Below are 13,837 nucleotides of genomic sequence, written 5' to 3'. Positions count from 1 at the left end.
CTCTCCTCTCCTCTCCTCTCATTATTTCTTGCAGCAGGTTTCATGTTATCCAAGATAAGGCTTGCACATAGGTTAATATGTGGTCCTTATGCAAACCTGTAACATCCCAGTTGCATGTATTTTTCTTTGATATGCAGGAGACTTTGCTAATCCTCTTAATAGAGCTGATGGTTAGACTTCATCAAAGGCATGGCTCAGAGAGAGAGAGATGTGCCCCGACTAAGCTGTGTTGGATAGGCTGCTACTCTCTCTGCGATAGTGTATTTAATTGCTGCTGCTTAGGGACTCACTTTTCACTTTGTGTATCAAACAAAACACATATTTCTTATTACAAGTGACACATAGACATTTCTAAACCATTTATTATATGGTAGATCTTTTTTTATAGTACTATGAAACAACAGAGCAATAAAACTTCACCAAAGGGATTGACCTACCTTATTTTAACCACTCTCTAGTTCATTGAATAAACCTGATAATAATGACTGCATGCGTGTTTGTGCATGAGCATGAGTGCACATGAATACTGTCCAGTGCTTGTGCACCCTGATATAATATATTTCACTGTGTGGGATATCATGACTTAATCCTTGTTCCCATTTCTTATCTGGTGGCAGATATTCCCAGGATTGATTCTTTCGGATATAAAGCCCGCCAAAAAGATGAAGTTCAAAACTGTGTGCTACTTACTAGTGCAACTTATGCACTGCAGGAAGATGTTCAAGGCTGAGATTCCCTTCTCCAATGTCATGAACTGCGAGGACGGGGATAAGGTATAAACTCTAAGTGTCTGTGTTGACGTTTCTGTGTTTGTTCATGTTGTGTAGTGACTAAAGAAAACAAATATATATACTGTATATACGTACATCCAGTGTGAATGTTGTAGTGCCCTACAACAGTGGAAAATACATAGTCAAGATTTGTTTGACCTGGATTTCTAAATGCTCCTAACTGTGGCCTTGTCCCTTTATTTAAATCACAACAAAGTGTTTATTGTGTTTATTTAGAGTATTATATAGATATTAGAATATAGATTATAAGGACATTTATTCAACATAATGACCTCAGGTCATGCCACAACATTTTATTGAGCTTAACATCATGACCCTGACTTGGCCGTTCCAAGATGCACATTTTTATGAGCTTAAGACATGGGTTTAAGCTCCACAGAACATTGTTCAAAGTGAGAATATCAAACGCATCTTCGAGGAGCAATAATGTGTTGTCCTGGTTCGGTTCAGTGGCTTTCTTTATGTGAACTCGTGGCCATACTAGATATTAGAATGTGCAAGCTTCTGTGTCCATAACTGTTAGTGCAGATCTTTGTAAAGTGCTGCCAGCTTAAGTGTGTTTATCATGTTATACAAGATGTTCTTTATCTGTGTGTTGTGAATTAGTTGAATTAGCAAACTTCCCAGTCATTCAAAAAGGCGTCTTCTTCTTGCAACTGTCAGTAAATGAATATGTGGCTTTCACAGGATGTATACTACATCAGAAGACGGTAGGGAGTGATGGTGAGATGTGTTCAGAGTGCACGATCCTATCAGCTGTAATGGCCTCAGCATGTTGCTCCTGCCAGAGACCAACATACCATTTCTCTCGCATATACTGTCAGCAACATTGGCAATCTGGCTAAATGTCAAAGAGCTTATTTGACCTTGTGTGCCTGGAAAGAATTCCTGTGGCCTGGCATCTGTACAATTCTTGCACCAGCTGTTTTAATCCAGATTTGCAGTGTGTGTGTGTGTATGTGTGTGTGTGTGTGTGTGACATGTATTCATTACACTGTGGGGACATAAAACATGTGATCACATGTTTCAATCTTTCACATGAGTTTGAAGACTAAGATAAGGCCAGTAGCAGTTATGCAAAAAGTCAGGGAAACATCTGGGGAACCAGAAGAGTGTCCTCATGGGTATAGTAATACAAAGTGGTTTGTGTGTGAGTGTGTGCATGTACGCGCACCCAATTTTGACCAGATCAAGAGGGTGTTGCATTCATGTCAAGAGCCATTTTGTTGAAATCTTATGAAATTCTAATTTAACATCGTCTTCCTTACGTTGCCCTCAGTTGCTGCATCTAGTAGATTTTCCCCTCACACTACATGTTTGTGTCTCCACTTATACCTGCATTAACAGTAATGACAACATCCTCACAGCATAGACAGAAGGCAGATTAGTACAAAATAGACAAATGGAAAAAGGAAGAGGGTTGACAGGTTAAGTCATGCATACACCTTCCGCTGAATGGTAATTTCACATTCAGACCACACACTCCTCAGCTGTGTGAAATGACATATGCATTCAAGGCACGGCTGGGGAGCAATATGAGGGACAGGGCATGAATGAATAGGATTTTTGGTGCAGCAGACATGTCTGCGTGATGTGTCCTGTGCTACGTATAGAGCACAGTATAGAACGCAGAGGAAGTCAATATCTGCAGGCCACTGTGTTAGTACACAAAACAGAATACGGAATGGAAATGGGGAGGAGAATGAAGAGAAGTAGAGTAAGTAAGAGAAGTAAAGAAGAAATGCAAGGAAGGAAGGAAGTATATAGCACCAGAGAAGGGGGTAAGGGAGACTATGCTGAAGCTGAGAAGGAAGGAAGGAAGGAAGGAAGGAAGGAAGGAGGGAAGGAAAGGAGTGATCTGTACATGTTCATGTCATGCTATTATCTCATGGACACTCTGGTGATCTTTGCTCATCTTTACCTCCCCACTGTGCCTCTGAGCTACACAATTCATCCAGCATGCTTACTTACAAGCTCACACACACACACACACACACACACACACACACACACACACACACACACACACACACACACACACACACACACACAGACATACTGCATATACACACAAACACATACTGTATTGCACATACACAAGCATCTATAATGCCATGTTATCTCTCTGGCTTTGCTCCAGTGCCCATTGTTTTACGAAACTGCTCACTTTGGCTGCCGAAGACGCACAGCAGGGTGCATTCAGTAATGAAGTTAAGTGTAAGGATGATGTCCTACTTTGGAAGTGTGATCAGCCTCTCGTGTTTATCGTTGGTGCTTTTTCAACCCTTGTTCCTAATATGATAATACTCCAGTGGTGCAGAGAAGACAGTGAGCTGCATTTTACCACACTGCTGTTTCAAGTTTCAAGTCCAATATTTTCAGCGAAAATCTCTCTTTCATTCCCACCAGCGGAGGGCCATGCGGACGGCTCCACAGAAGCTGAGGAATCGTACCAACGCTAACCAGGCTAACCTGATCCAGAGCAGCCCCAGAACCCGGGTCAACCGCTACATCGGTCGGCTGATCGAGGCCCGCCAGACCGAGTCGGACACGGCAGACCTCAACGTCCTCACACTCATGTATAAGTGCTCTGAGCGCGAGCAGAGGGTGAGAGGCTTAAATGATTGCAGACAGGTGCTGTGTACAGTAGCTGTGCAGGGACATCTGGATGAAGCCACTGAATTGACACTTTTTGTTACTCACTCTTATCTGGTCTCTGACATCACACAGTACCACCAGGTCCCTGATGAGTACTTCACCAGTGCTGTGGTCCTCTCTCTGATTCTAGCTGCCTTGTTTGGCCTTGTCTATCTTCTCATCATACCACAGTATGTGCAAAAGACTCTATTGTCGTCTCTTCTTCTCTCTATTACTTTTCATTTCTTCACTCACCTCTTTAATTGACTTCAGTTACTCAGATCCTTGACTCTCTTACTAACTCCGCCATCTTGCTTCTCTCCTCTTTTCCACTCAGGGGCACAGTAATCCTAGTCCTTCTCGTCTTCTGCATCTGTTTCCTAGTAGCTTGTATCATGTACCTGCATATCACTAGAGTACAGGTAAATAAAGACGCACTCTTATCTTCACCTTACGTAAAGCCATATTAATTTTGTATCCCTGCATCAAATTTCACAACTGGCAGAGCTGGCAAGTTTAACTTTAGTCATTTTAAGTTATTGCTGACCAAAGGGATACGTTGAAGCATATTATAAAAGCCTCATAATAACAGCTCAGTATTCATTGGTTCTGAGATTACTTCCCAAACCCCTGTATGGTATTTAAACTCTGATGACTGGTCTATTAATTTCCGCTTTTGTTGACGTCGATAGTTATTCTCAAAGCTCCTGACCCACATGAGTTTTAAAGTTTATTTTTTATTTGTTACAGTTCATATCTTTAATAGGTTCATGTTCTCCCTCTCTTTTTTAATCTGTTCTTTACTCACCTTACATCCCTCAAACTACCAATCTCTGTCAGTTTGATTTCAAGTCTTTTTAACTCTTACAGCTATAAACACTTTGTTGTATTATATCATGTAGTGCTTCCTTGTGCTGTCTGACACCTTTATCTATATTTTCTTTGTCTTCTCTCTCAGTGTTTTCCAGGGTGCCTGACTATTCAGATACGCACTGCTCTCTGTATTCTCATAGTGCTCTTAATCTACGCTGTGGCCCAGGCCTGTGTGGTAAGTGGGAAAACCTTATTGACCAACCAGAATAATGTACCAATGCTTTGAGCTGTGTTTGCATAAACAATACTCCCTGCTTCAGTATCCTCTCATCTATATGCTCATGTATCTTCCTGTTTGTTTCTGACAGGTGGGCTGTATGCCCTGGTTGTGGGGTAGTGCCAACACCAACAGCTCCATCGTCATCATCGATGTGGACAGCGGCGCCAACCACACCATGCCGGAGCTGCCTTGTGACGGTGCCCGCTACGCCTTTCTTTCCTGCGTGGTGGGCACCCTCACCCTGGCACTTTTCCTCCGGATCTCCTGGCTGCCGAAGATGGCGTTAATGCTCCTTCTGGGGGTGCTGTACGTCACCGTGCTGGAGCTCAGCGGCTTTCGCAAGACTGCGGGGTGAGGCTCGCAGCACAATGTAACCGGCAACACCAAGCATACGCACACTAATACAAAAGAAAAAGTGTTTTGTGTGTGTCATTTCCTGAAGTTACATGGCAACAACAACACATCCCATTAGAGCTCAAAGTGAGACCCAGTTATCATCGTGCATCATTCAAATATCAGAGGCAGTGGTTGGCTGTGAATGTCAAGCATCGGCTTTGTGTTTGTTTGATGCATCAACTCAACAGATAACCAGGAGTTTACAAGAGCATACAGTACATGTGTCGAGATGTATGTGTGCATGCGTGTGCGTGTGTGTGTGGAGGAGTCTTTGCTTGTGTTCAGCCCACACACTCTTTCATTTTCCACCCTTTGAAGCAGCACATGTGCTCATTACTTCCAAATCAGAAGCCTGAAAGGACAATGTGGGCTGGATGATGGGAGCACGTAAGCTGTTTAAACCCAGTACTGAGGGGCCCAGACAGTTTTGTTGGAGCCCTGAAAAATGATTATGTTGAGTTTGCTAAAGATATTAAAATAAAATATCTCTTTTGAAGAGCTAATGTTGTTTTTATACAGTTAATGCAAAAGTATATGATAAAATGTTGCATGGTCCAGCACAATGAAGATCTTTTTTTAAGTATATATTTTGGGCTTTTTATGCCTTTTATTAGATAGCATAGTTGAGAGAGACAGAAATTGGGGAGGCAGAGAGAGGGGGAATGACATTCAGTAAAGGGCCACCCGATGCAGGATTTGAACCAGGGCCGACTGCAGTGAGGACTATAGCCTCCACATATGGGGCACCAGCCTGCCCAACCTGCTGTGCCACTTGGCACCCCGCATTGAAGATCTTTAATTCATAAGTTCCATTTTGGTCATGATTTTGTTTTCATTTTGTCCCTTAAAAAAAATAAGTGCTTTCATAATTTCACAAGCAAAAATTTGCTCATGATTGCTCTTAACACTGTGGGGGGTCCAATCTAGCCGCCTGTGTAGTCTTCTGTGTGGTCCAGTGCAGTGCTGACTTGTGTGTTGGTCTCTTCCACAGTGGGGGGTCCTTCCACATCCGGGGCTACGAGCCCATCCTGTCTTTGTTGCTCTTTGTCAGTGCCCTTGCCCTCCACTCCCGGCAACTTGACCTCAAACTACGCCTGGACTTCCTATGGGCTGTGCAGGTCAGGAAATATGTGTGTCACTATGTGTCAGTGTACCTAAGAGAGGCTTCAATCTTATTATCAGGGTGGAGGTTTTAATAGAGGTGGTGCTATAACAGCTTTGGTGTGTGTGTAAACTATTGGGTTATGTATGGAGGATTTGTATTTATAGGCCACCAGCTGTCTGTTCTTTGGCAAAAACAAGGGTAAGATGTTTCGTTTTGCTCGGTTTCATTTGCCATCAGAAGTGTAAAGAAAGTTTAAGTGTTAAGGCAACAGCTGAAATTTAGGCTATTTAACCCTTTAACAAGCAGCAATAACTGTGTTAAGTACCCAAGTCTGTCTAAATCAAGCTATGACAGAGACATTAGTGCCTATCGTGAGGCACGTAAGAGTTTTTACTGACCCAGTGTGGTGAAAATGTGGAACTAGCTGCAGTCCTAATGGCTGCCTGTGTATATTTTGTGTGTGGTTGTGTGCTGTCAGGCGGAGGAGGAGAGGGATGGCATGGAGAAAGTCAAGCTGGACAACAGGAGGATTCTCTTCAACCTTCTGCCTGCACACGTGGCTCAACACTTCCTTATGTCAAACCCCAGGAACATGGTGAGCCTCGCTAATAGACAGGCAGGCAGACAGACAGAAAAACAGGTAGATAAAAAATAAGGCAGAAAACAAAAACAAATAGACATTTGAAAACATAGGAGGAGATGTTCTATGCTTCTACAATGTATTCTTTTTTTTCTCCCCCCTGTTAGGATTTGTATTATCAGTCGTACGCACAAGTGGGTGTCTTGTTTGCCTCCATCCCAAACTTCAATGATTTCTACATTGAGCTGGATGGAAACAACATGGGAGTGGAGTGCCTCCGACTTCTGAATGAGATTATTGCTGACTTTGACGAGGTAAAAGGCTGGATTTCTCTTTTCTTGACTATGAAATTGCTTCTGGGATTTTTAGTGTGATTTATTGTGTGTTTATTTGAATTGCATGTTTTGCAGCTCATGGATAAGGAGTGCTACAAAGACATAGAGAAAATCAAAACCATTGGCAGTACATATATGGCAGCTGTGGGCCTCGTCCCCACGATTGGTACCAAGGTAGCGTGGTTTTTTTTTTTACTTTCTTTTTTTTTTGCATGTTTTAATGAACCTAATTATAACAGATACTTACTGTATGATTAATGTGCTTCTGCTCCTTAGGCCAAAAAATCTGTTTACGACCACCTTAGCACAATAGCAGACTACGCCATTGAGATGTTTGACGTTCTGGATGAAATCAACTATCAGTCATACAATGAGTTTGTCCTGAGAGTGGGTACGTCTAACCTTGTAGTTAAGTTTTTTGTTTTTAAAAAAACTACAAATGAAATAATAAATGCTCAGTTGATATTGTTTTTGTGTTTGTTTAACATTTCCCTGTATTTGCACAGGTATCAATATTGGTCCAGTGGTTGCGGGGGTGATTGGGGCACGGCGACCTCAGTATGACATCTGGGGCAACACAGTCAATGTAGCGAGTCGGATGGACAGCACTGGAGTGCCTGGAAAGATACAGGTATGAAAAGAAATAAAAATAAATTACAATTTTTATGCATTTTTTTCCTTCCTGTTTTAGATAAATTATTAGGGAAGATACAGATAAGACAGATCATGTAGGGAAATCTTTAGAAAACAGCAAAGAAGAATTCTTCATGAATAAAGTATTAAATAACTGCATAGACGGACACTAAAATGTAGTATATCATAATAATTCAAAAATAAAGCATTTTCTGATGTTTATTTTGTACTTAGAGATATTTTCAATAAACAAAATGCCTTCTAACTAGCTGCTATTGCTTTTCCATCACTAGTGACTGTTTGTTTCTATTTATTGTATCTATAAGTCTCACTAAATTTACTGCATTTAGGGCTTTGTAGTCAAAGTGTTGGCAGAAATGTGTAACAGCACTTCAAAGATCATTTTAAAAGAATAAGTTAAGTGAAGAGTTTCAGTAAGGAATCATTATATTTATACATTGCCCAATTTAAAACATATTCGATAATATGAATATTTCATTTCTGAAATTGAAATGCACAGGAAACACAAACCCACAATGTACACACAATATAATATACACACTCACAGTTAAAGTTTCAGTTTTGGGGAATAGGCTTCTTTCAAAATCAATGTCATGTCTATCTATTACATACAAAGCTGGAGTCATAGCTGGAGTCATATTTAACCTGGTTTGGTATGATAACTGTATTTTTCCTGTGTTATCTAGGTGACTGAAGAGGTCTATCGCCTGCTCAATACCAACTATGACCTGGTGTGCCGTGGCAAAGTCAGTGTTAAGGGTAAAGGTGAGATGCTGACCTACTTCCTGGAAGGGAAGGTTCAAGGCGTGGGCACTGTGCCCTTGTCTTCGGTCATGCGTTCCGCCAGCTTGGCCCGTCGGATCCACTCCTGTGGGAAGACGAGCGTCCCGACCAATCTGGGCAGTGTCTCCTCTGCCGCCAGCCTCATGGGCAGCAACGTTCAGATGAACGCCGCCAACAGCAGCAACAGCCAAGCAACATGCCTGCCCTCGTCCTGCGTGCCCGCTGTGGGTGAGGAGGACGAGGAGGAGGACGTAGAGGTGACGGAGATTGAGATTGAGGCTGTTGCGGATGTAGCAGTGTAGAAGAGAAAAGACAGGACTATAAACCTGTCTGATAAAAAGGAAAGAAAGCCCTGGTTGGAGGCCTAGAGAAGACAGGGCTGTCCAGGTATTTCCTCTAAATCCTGAGCTACTGGCAAAACCCAGAACATGCTCATTCAGGATACAAACTTCCGGAGAAATGACAGGGTGATGTGGACAATCATACTCACTTTGAGGGATTCCTAAGGCGAGTGAAATCATATGATACATGGAAACTTAAATCCTCTTTTAACATCTCTATACAAGATAATTAGATTTGTGGTGTTCCTGGGTTCCCTGAGATCCAGGTAATGTGCATCTTAATTTTCTATGTACTGCATATTCTGTGTACAAGGGGGATATGTGCATTGATATCCAGAAAAAAGACTGATCATGCTATTGCTTTTGCACTGTCTTTCTTATTATGCCAAGGATACATTGCATTATTTAAAGTGTAAAATTGTGTTGGTTTTTTTTTCTTTTTTTTCTGGTGTATGTAAGCATGCATGTGTGTACTTGTGAGTGTGTGTATGCATGTGTGAGTAACTCTGAATTGTAACGAAACATCGCAGAATACTTTTTTTTTTTTTTACACTCGGAGCTCACTGGATGAAATAGGCTTTTTCTGAGACATATTTAAAATCAATAGTGCATGACTTTTTAAGAGTTGACAGACATAGTATCTCCTGTTGAAAGAAACCAAAGTATTGAGCTTTCCATACAGTAGATCTTTAGTTTTACAGCTTATATTGCCTCACTATACAAGAGACAAGAAAGGATGTGGCAGTAGTTTGGACATATTTGACACATGTTACTCTTTCAGTAGACTTAAAGTGTCTTTTTTTAAACCCAAATTAAGGTTTCCTGAATGTTTAAACACTGCCCTGATTCACAATGGTTTAATTGTGACATGTGTTAAGTATACACAGAGACAGTGGTGGCTTTGAGACTAAAGAGGCAGTAAAGGTCAATAAAGGGAGCAGAGGGAGGTGTGTAAACCTAGTCAGATGTGTGCTGCCATGGAAACTAGTCGATGCCAAAAACTGACCAATCACAAAGTATTAATGACTAATAGATCACTTACGGAGTATATGTATGGTGCAAATACATATGAAGACACCCAAGGGAGTTAAGGAAGGCATTTATTCACATAGAGGAAAGCACATCCATGACTTAAGCACACACAACAAGCACACACAACCTCTACAAATGCACAGCCTAGTCCTTTCCTTTTGGTGCTGTGTCTGTCTGGCGCTCGTCTTTCAGGCATATTTTACAGTACCCCAGGTTTTTTTTTTTGTTTTTGTTTTTGCTATGTTGAAGCTAGATTTTTTGAGTTTTCCTCAGAAACTATGAGCTTTAGCAAGTCTCTCAGATACTGTCTCAGAAAGGTGAGGCGCTTCAGATATCTCCAGATGTCGTCACTATTGGCGTAAAAGACTTTTACTTGATCTGCAAAAGTGTAAATAACATCACGTTTCAAGTTTTTTGCCTTACTCAATAAGCTTACAGTGATTGCAACCTGCCTTTTTAGATATATTCACTTTGATATGCAGATCATACTTTTTTTGTAAATAGCCAAAAGCTGTAAACTATGTTGTATCTTGTACAGTGTAAAGTTGGGTTATTGAATATTTTGTAATAAAGACAATATTGATGTATAAAATATCACAAGAGCATGGCTGTGGGTGTGGCTATATAAAATAAACAAGTAGCGTGTGTGGGGTTTTTTGTGGAGGACTGTGGCTTGGAGTGAGCAACAGAGGAATTACCAACCTGAAACACAATATTTACACCTCGTGCCCCTGCACTGCAAATGATCAGCGGGTAAATATAACTTTTTATGGGCAGTTTTCCCTTGTTATTTCCACTCTATAAAATTTCATTCCTCACACCATAGTTTATGGCTCTTAAAATAACAGTTTTCGCTCTACACAGCAAAATATGCTGGGTTTATTACATCTATTGATGTACGCCCACAGCTCAGAGCCTGATGTCACAAACACTGAGCAGAGGCCAAAGTTGTTTTCCCAGCTCTCATGTAGACTTAGTGTAACAGTTATGTCAACAAATGCCTGACCCAACCATTTTCAGTAGCATGTAGTAATGTCTCAATTAACCCTCTTTTTTTTTCTTTTGAATTAAACTAAACAAATAGTTATGAAGAGTTTGCAGTGCATAACAATGTGAATGTGCCCCAAAGTAATTAACATAAATTACCCCAAAAAAAGTGAGTTGTTTTTTTCACCAAATATGGTCAAACATCCTAACTCCAAACTAAAGTTGACATTAAGCAACTGATGGGATTTCAAGGTAAATGATGGATCACAAACAACACTCCCACCAAAGTCATCTGGGCTAAAAAGGGTCATGATGAATGAATTAGGTCGTGGCACTGGGGTAGAATTTAACAACCAAGAAAGCAATTGAAAATTGTGCTAATTTGATTAGTTGCTGATTTGCAGAGAAATGTATATGACAACTTTTACAGATCATATGAGTTGTTCATTTACAAATTTATGTGGACAAGACAAACACAGTTCTGATGAAATGAAGCAAAATGTTTACAATATAAACATACAAATACAGAAAACTGAGCCATTAAAATAAAAATGAATGATTAAAAATATGTTGTACCTATGTTTACACGGGTCTGCTGTGGTGAAAACAATGTTGAGCAGGCCATATGTAGAGGCTACAGTCCTCGCTGCCGTCAGCCCCGGTTCGAATCCTGCATTGGGCGGCCCTTTACTGCATGTCATTCCCCCTCTCTCTGCCTCCCTATTTCCTGCATGTCTCTCTCAATACAGGCATAAAAAGCCCCAAAAATATACTTATATGAAAAAAAGAAAACTACAATGGTGCATTGCTTTAAATGTTGCTGTGGCAAGGAATTGTGGGACTCCTTTTGTAAAGGAAGGTCGATTGTTTCCTAGGCTATGCTTGAGGAGATAAGATAGGAAGCACTGAAGCTCCTTTTATAATTTATAGAATCCAACCAGCTCCTATCCTGGCTGCTGCTCACATTCTTCCAGGTCATTTCACTCTGTTAGGAACCTTGACTTTCTGACTGCAGCCTGTGTAAAAGGGGGAGAAGAAAAAATCACCACCTGTCTTGAGTTTGCAATTAAGCCTCCACACCTGGTTGGAATGATTAGCTGATGAAAACCCGCAGCATCTTCTCATATCAAGAAAGCTCACTCATCCAGCAACATGGAGCGTCAGCAGCGATATGTGAGTTTTGATTCATTCTGTTTTTGTTTTTCATAAGTCTCAATTCATAAATCTGAAGGTTAATTAAATGTTTATTGTCATGTAAATTCTGCTTGCATTTCAAAATAACAAAATACGTATTTAAATGGTGAAACGGAAGTTGGGGCCCATCGAGGAAGAGTCAGAGCAAGATGAAACTCGAAGAAGCGAAACATGGGAAGGTGAGGAGTCAAGTGAGACTCCAGTGGGTGTGGACACGAAGGAGGTGATGGGAGAAGAGGAGAGTGAAGAAGAGGACGAGCTGAGGGTTCTTAGACCCAGGCGACTGAGTCGTTCCTCCAGCCAGAGAGATTCTGTTCAGATTACAACCAGTGAAAATCACCAGGAAGAGACGCACAGTTCCTCGGTCTCAGATCTGAGCTCATGTGCAGAGGATTTCATTGGTGAAGATGTAACACCTGAGCAGACAATGTTAGGAAAGGAGAAACATTTCAATCCCAGAGACTGGAAATTAAAGGTGAGTGTTTTGTTTTTTCTTCACATTTTAGACTACAATATTTGACCAACACCCAACTCAGGTGAAAGGTCTGAGGTGATGATCTAAATGTTGTTTTAAGATCTCAAAGCTCAGATGGGAAAAACACCCACCAACTAACCCATCAGTGGAGAGGAGGAGGACAAAGAGGAAGAGCTACGCTGCCCTACAATACAAGAAGCGGGTAACAATTTTGTCATTTTTGGGACATTTAAGCTCTGTTACATCATGTGGATTAATATCCTGACTCAACGTTATCTTATTTTGGATGTATTTGTGGGTGGTTTTCACAGTAACTCCCCAAAACTGCGCTGAAACAACAAGAAAACACCTATATGAGTTACCTTATTCTGTCTGTGTATAGAACTACTCAAAGCTGCGGGGAAACGACGAGAGAACACTGTAACATGAGTTACCTTTCTTTTTCTTATAGAATGCACAACATGGCCTACTGTACAACAGGCTACTACCATTTTACAAACCAATGGGGGTTACCCCTTTCTTGCATTGTATGACCAGCTTACAGTATATTTTACCTCAATGAACAAGCAGACAGAGGTAACTCTGAAATATGGGTAAAATGTTAAGTTTGAGTTAAATATTTTTACACAGCTAGACTACTACTTGCAAAAGCAAGGATTTGAGCACATTTACATGTTTTCATATGTACATTGATGTGCACTGTCCCATCCAAATAAAGTAAAGTTTCAGAATCCTAAATTTACAGTTGACCGGACAACAAAAATACTTTAAACTAATTTTTCTCAGAACAGCACTCTGAGGAGTTACGCCTTTCTCCCGTTGTAGGGCAGTACAAGTCACCAGTAGTTGAGGGTTCATTCATTAAGAAAATATGATTTTTAACCCTTTAAAAGATTTCTAATTGATGCAATTTTTTTTTTTCTCATGTGTCCAGGTGGAGCCGCTTCCTCAGTGGGTGGTGGACCTGATGGTCAACATTGAAGAGGCAACAACACACCAACTGGTGGTTGAGTAATAGTCAGGTCTGACAGGGGGCCTCAAGCACTGTCTTACAGGTTCCATAATAATTCACTGCATGATGAAAACTATGTTTCATTTTGTCAACATTAGTTTTTTTGTAATAAACGCATAGATATTTTCTTATCTATCTTTATTTGAATATAATCGTGTGTGTGTGTGGTGTTCTCTAACCATGTTAGCCTCCCTATCAGCATGTACAGGACATTTAACTGACAGGGAGCATGCACAGACTTTCCACACAACACATCACAAATCGTTAGCCTCATAGCATAATTGCCTAAGTCATTTTTTGGCCAAATTGAGATATCTGCCTAACTTTCCTCTCCTACCACTGCTGCATCACCTTGCCTTATTGGCTATGTCCTCAACCAATCAGAAGACTTTTTAGAGTCCAAAATCACTATCTGCCTAAGT

The 13,837-nt window shown here is 40.9% G+C and overlaps 2 protein-coding genes across 3 annotated transcripts in view; both read left to right on the top strand.

Annotated features, from left to right (window-relative positions):
• Positions 1–10,337, top strand: part of LOC146971177 (adenylate cyclase type 1-like) — a 33,693-nt gene extending 23,356 nt beyond the window's left edge. Inside the window, exons 8-20 of one of the 2 annotated variants that reach the window (XM_085805484.1) lie at positions 618–773; positions 3,201–3,398; positions 3,522–3,619; positions 3,766–3,850; positions 4,387–4,476; positions 4,610–4,872; positions 5,909–6,035; positions 6,501–6,617; positions 6,770–6,916; positions 7,013–7,111; positions 7,214–7,328; positions 7,444–7,568; positions 8,278–10,337. In XM_085805484.1, the coding sequence (XP_085661610.1) occupies positions 618–773; positions 3,201–3,398; positions 3,522–3,619; positions 3,766–3,850; positions 4,387–4,476; positions 4,610–4,872; positions 5,909–6,035; positions 6,501–6,617; positions 6,770–6,916; positions 7,013–7,111; positions 7,214–7,328; positions 7,444–7,568; positions 8,278–8,676 (2,019 nt within the window). In that variant the 3' untranslated portion in view covers positions 8,677–10,337. Of the gene's footprint in view, positions 1–617; positions 774–3,200; positions 3,399–3,521; positions 3,620–3,765; positions 3,851–4,386; positions 4,477–4,609; positions 4,873–5,908; positions 6,036–6,500; positions 6,663–6,769; positions 6,917–7,012; positions 7,112–7,213; positions 7,329–7,443; positions 7,569–8,277 lie in introns of both variants that reach the window. The other variant, XM_085805483.1, reaches the window with a different exon arrangement.
• Positions 10,338–11,762: 1,425 nt separating this feature from the next.
• Positions 11,763–13,435, top strand: LOC146971176 (uncharacterized). The gene is made up of 4 exons (XM_085805485.1): positions 11,763–11,907; positions 12,047–12,403; positions 12,504–12,605; positions 13,338–13,435. The coding sequence occupies exons 1-4, from the start codon at positions 11,887–11,889 to the stop codon at positions 13,416–13,418; spliced, it is 561 nt and encodes a 186-aa protein (XP_085661611.1). The 5' UTR covers positions 11,763–11,886; the 3' UTR covers positions 13,419–13,435.
• Positions 13,436–13,837: the final 402 nt, after the last annotated feature.

Source organism: Trachurus japonicus, chromosome 17, assembly GCF_045865225.1.
Source record: "Trachurus japonicus isolate A0001 chromosome 17, Traja_1.0".
NCBI lineage: Eukaryota > Metazoa > Chordata > Actinopteri > Carangiformes > Carangidae > Trachurus > Trachurus japonicus.
The sequence above is the reverse complement of the archived record's forward strand: the minus strand, read 5'-3'. Positions and strand labels throughout refer to the sequence as shown.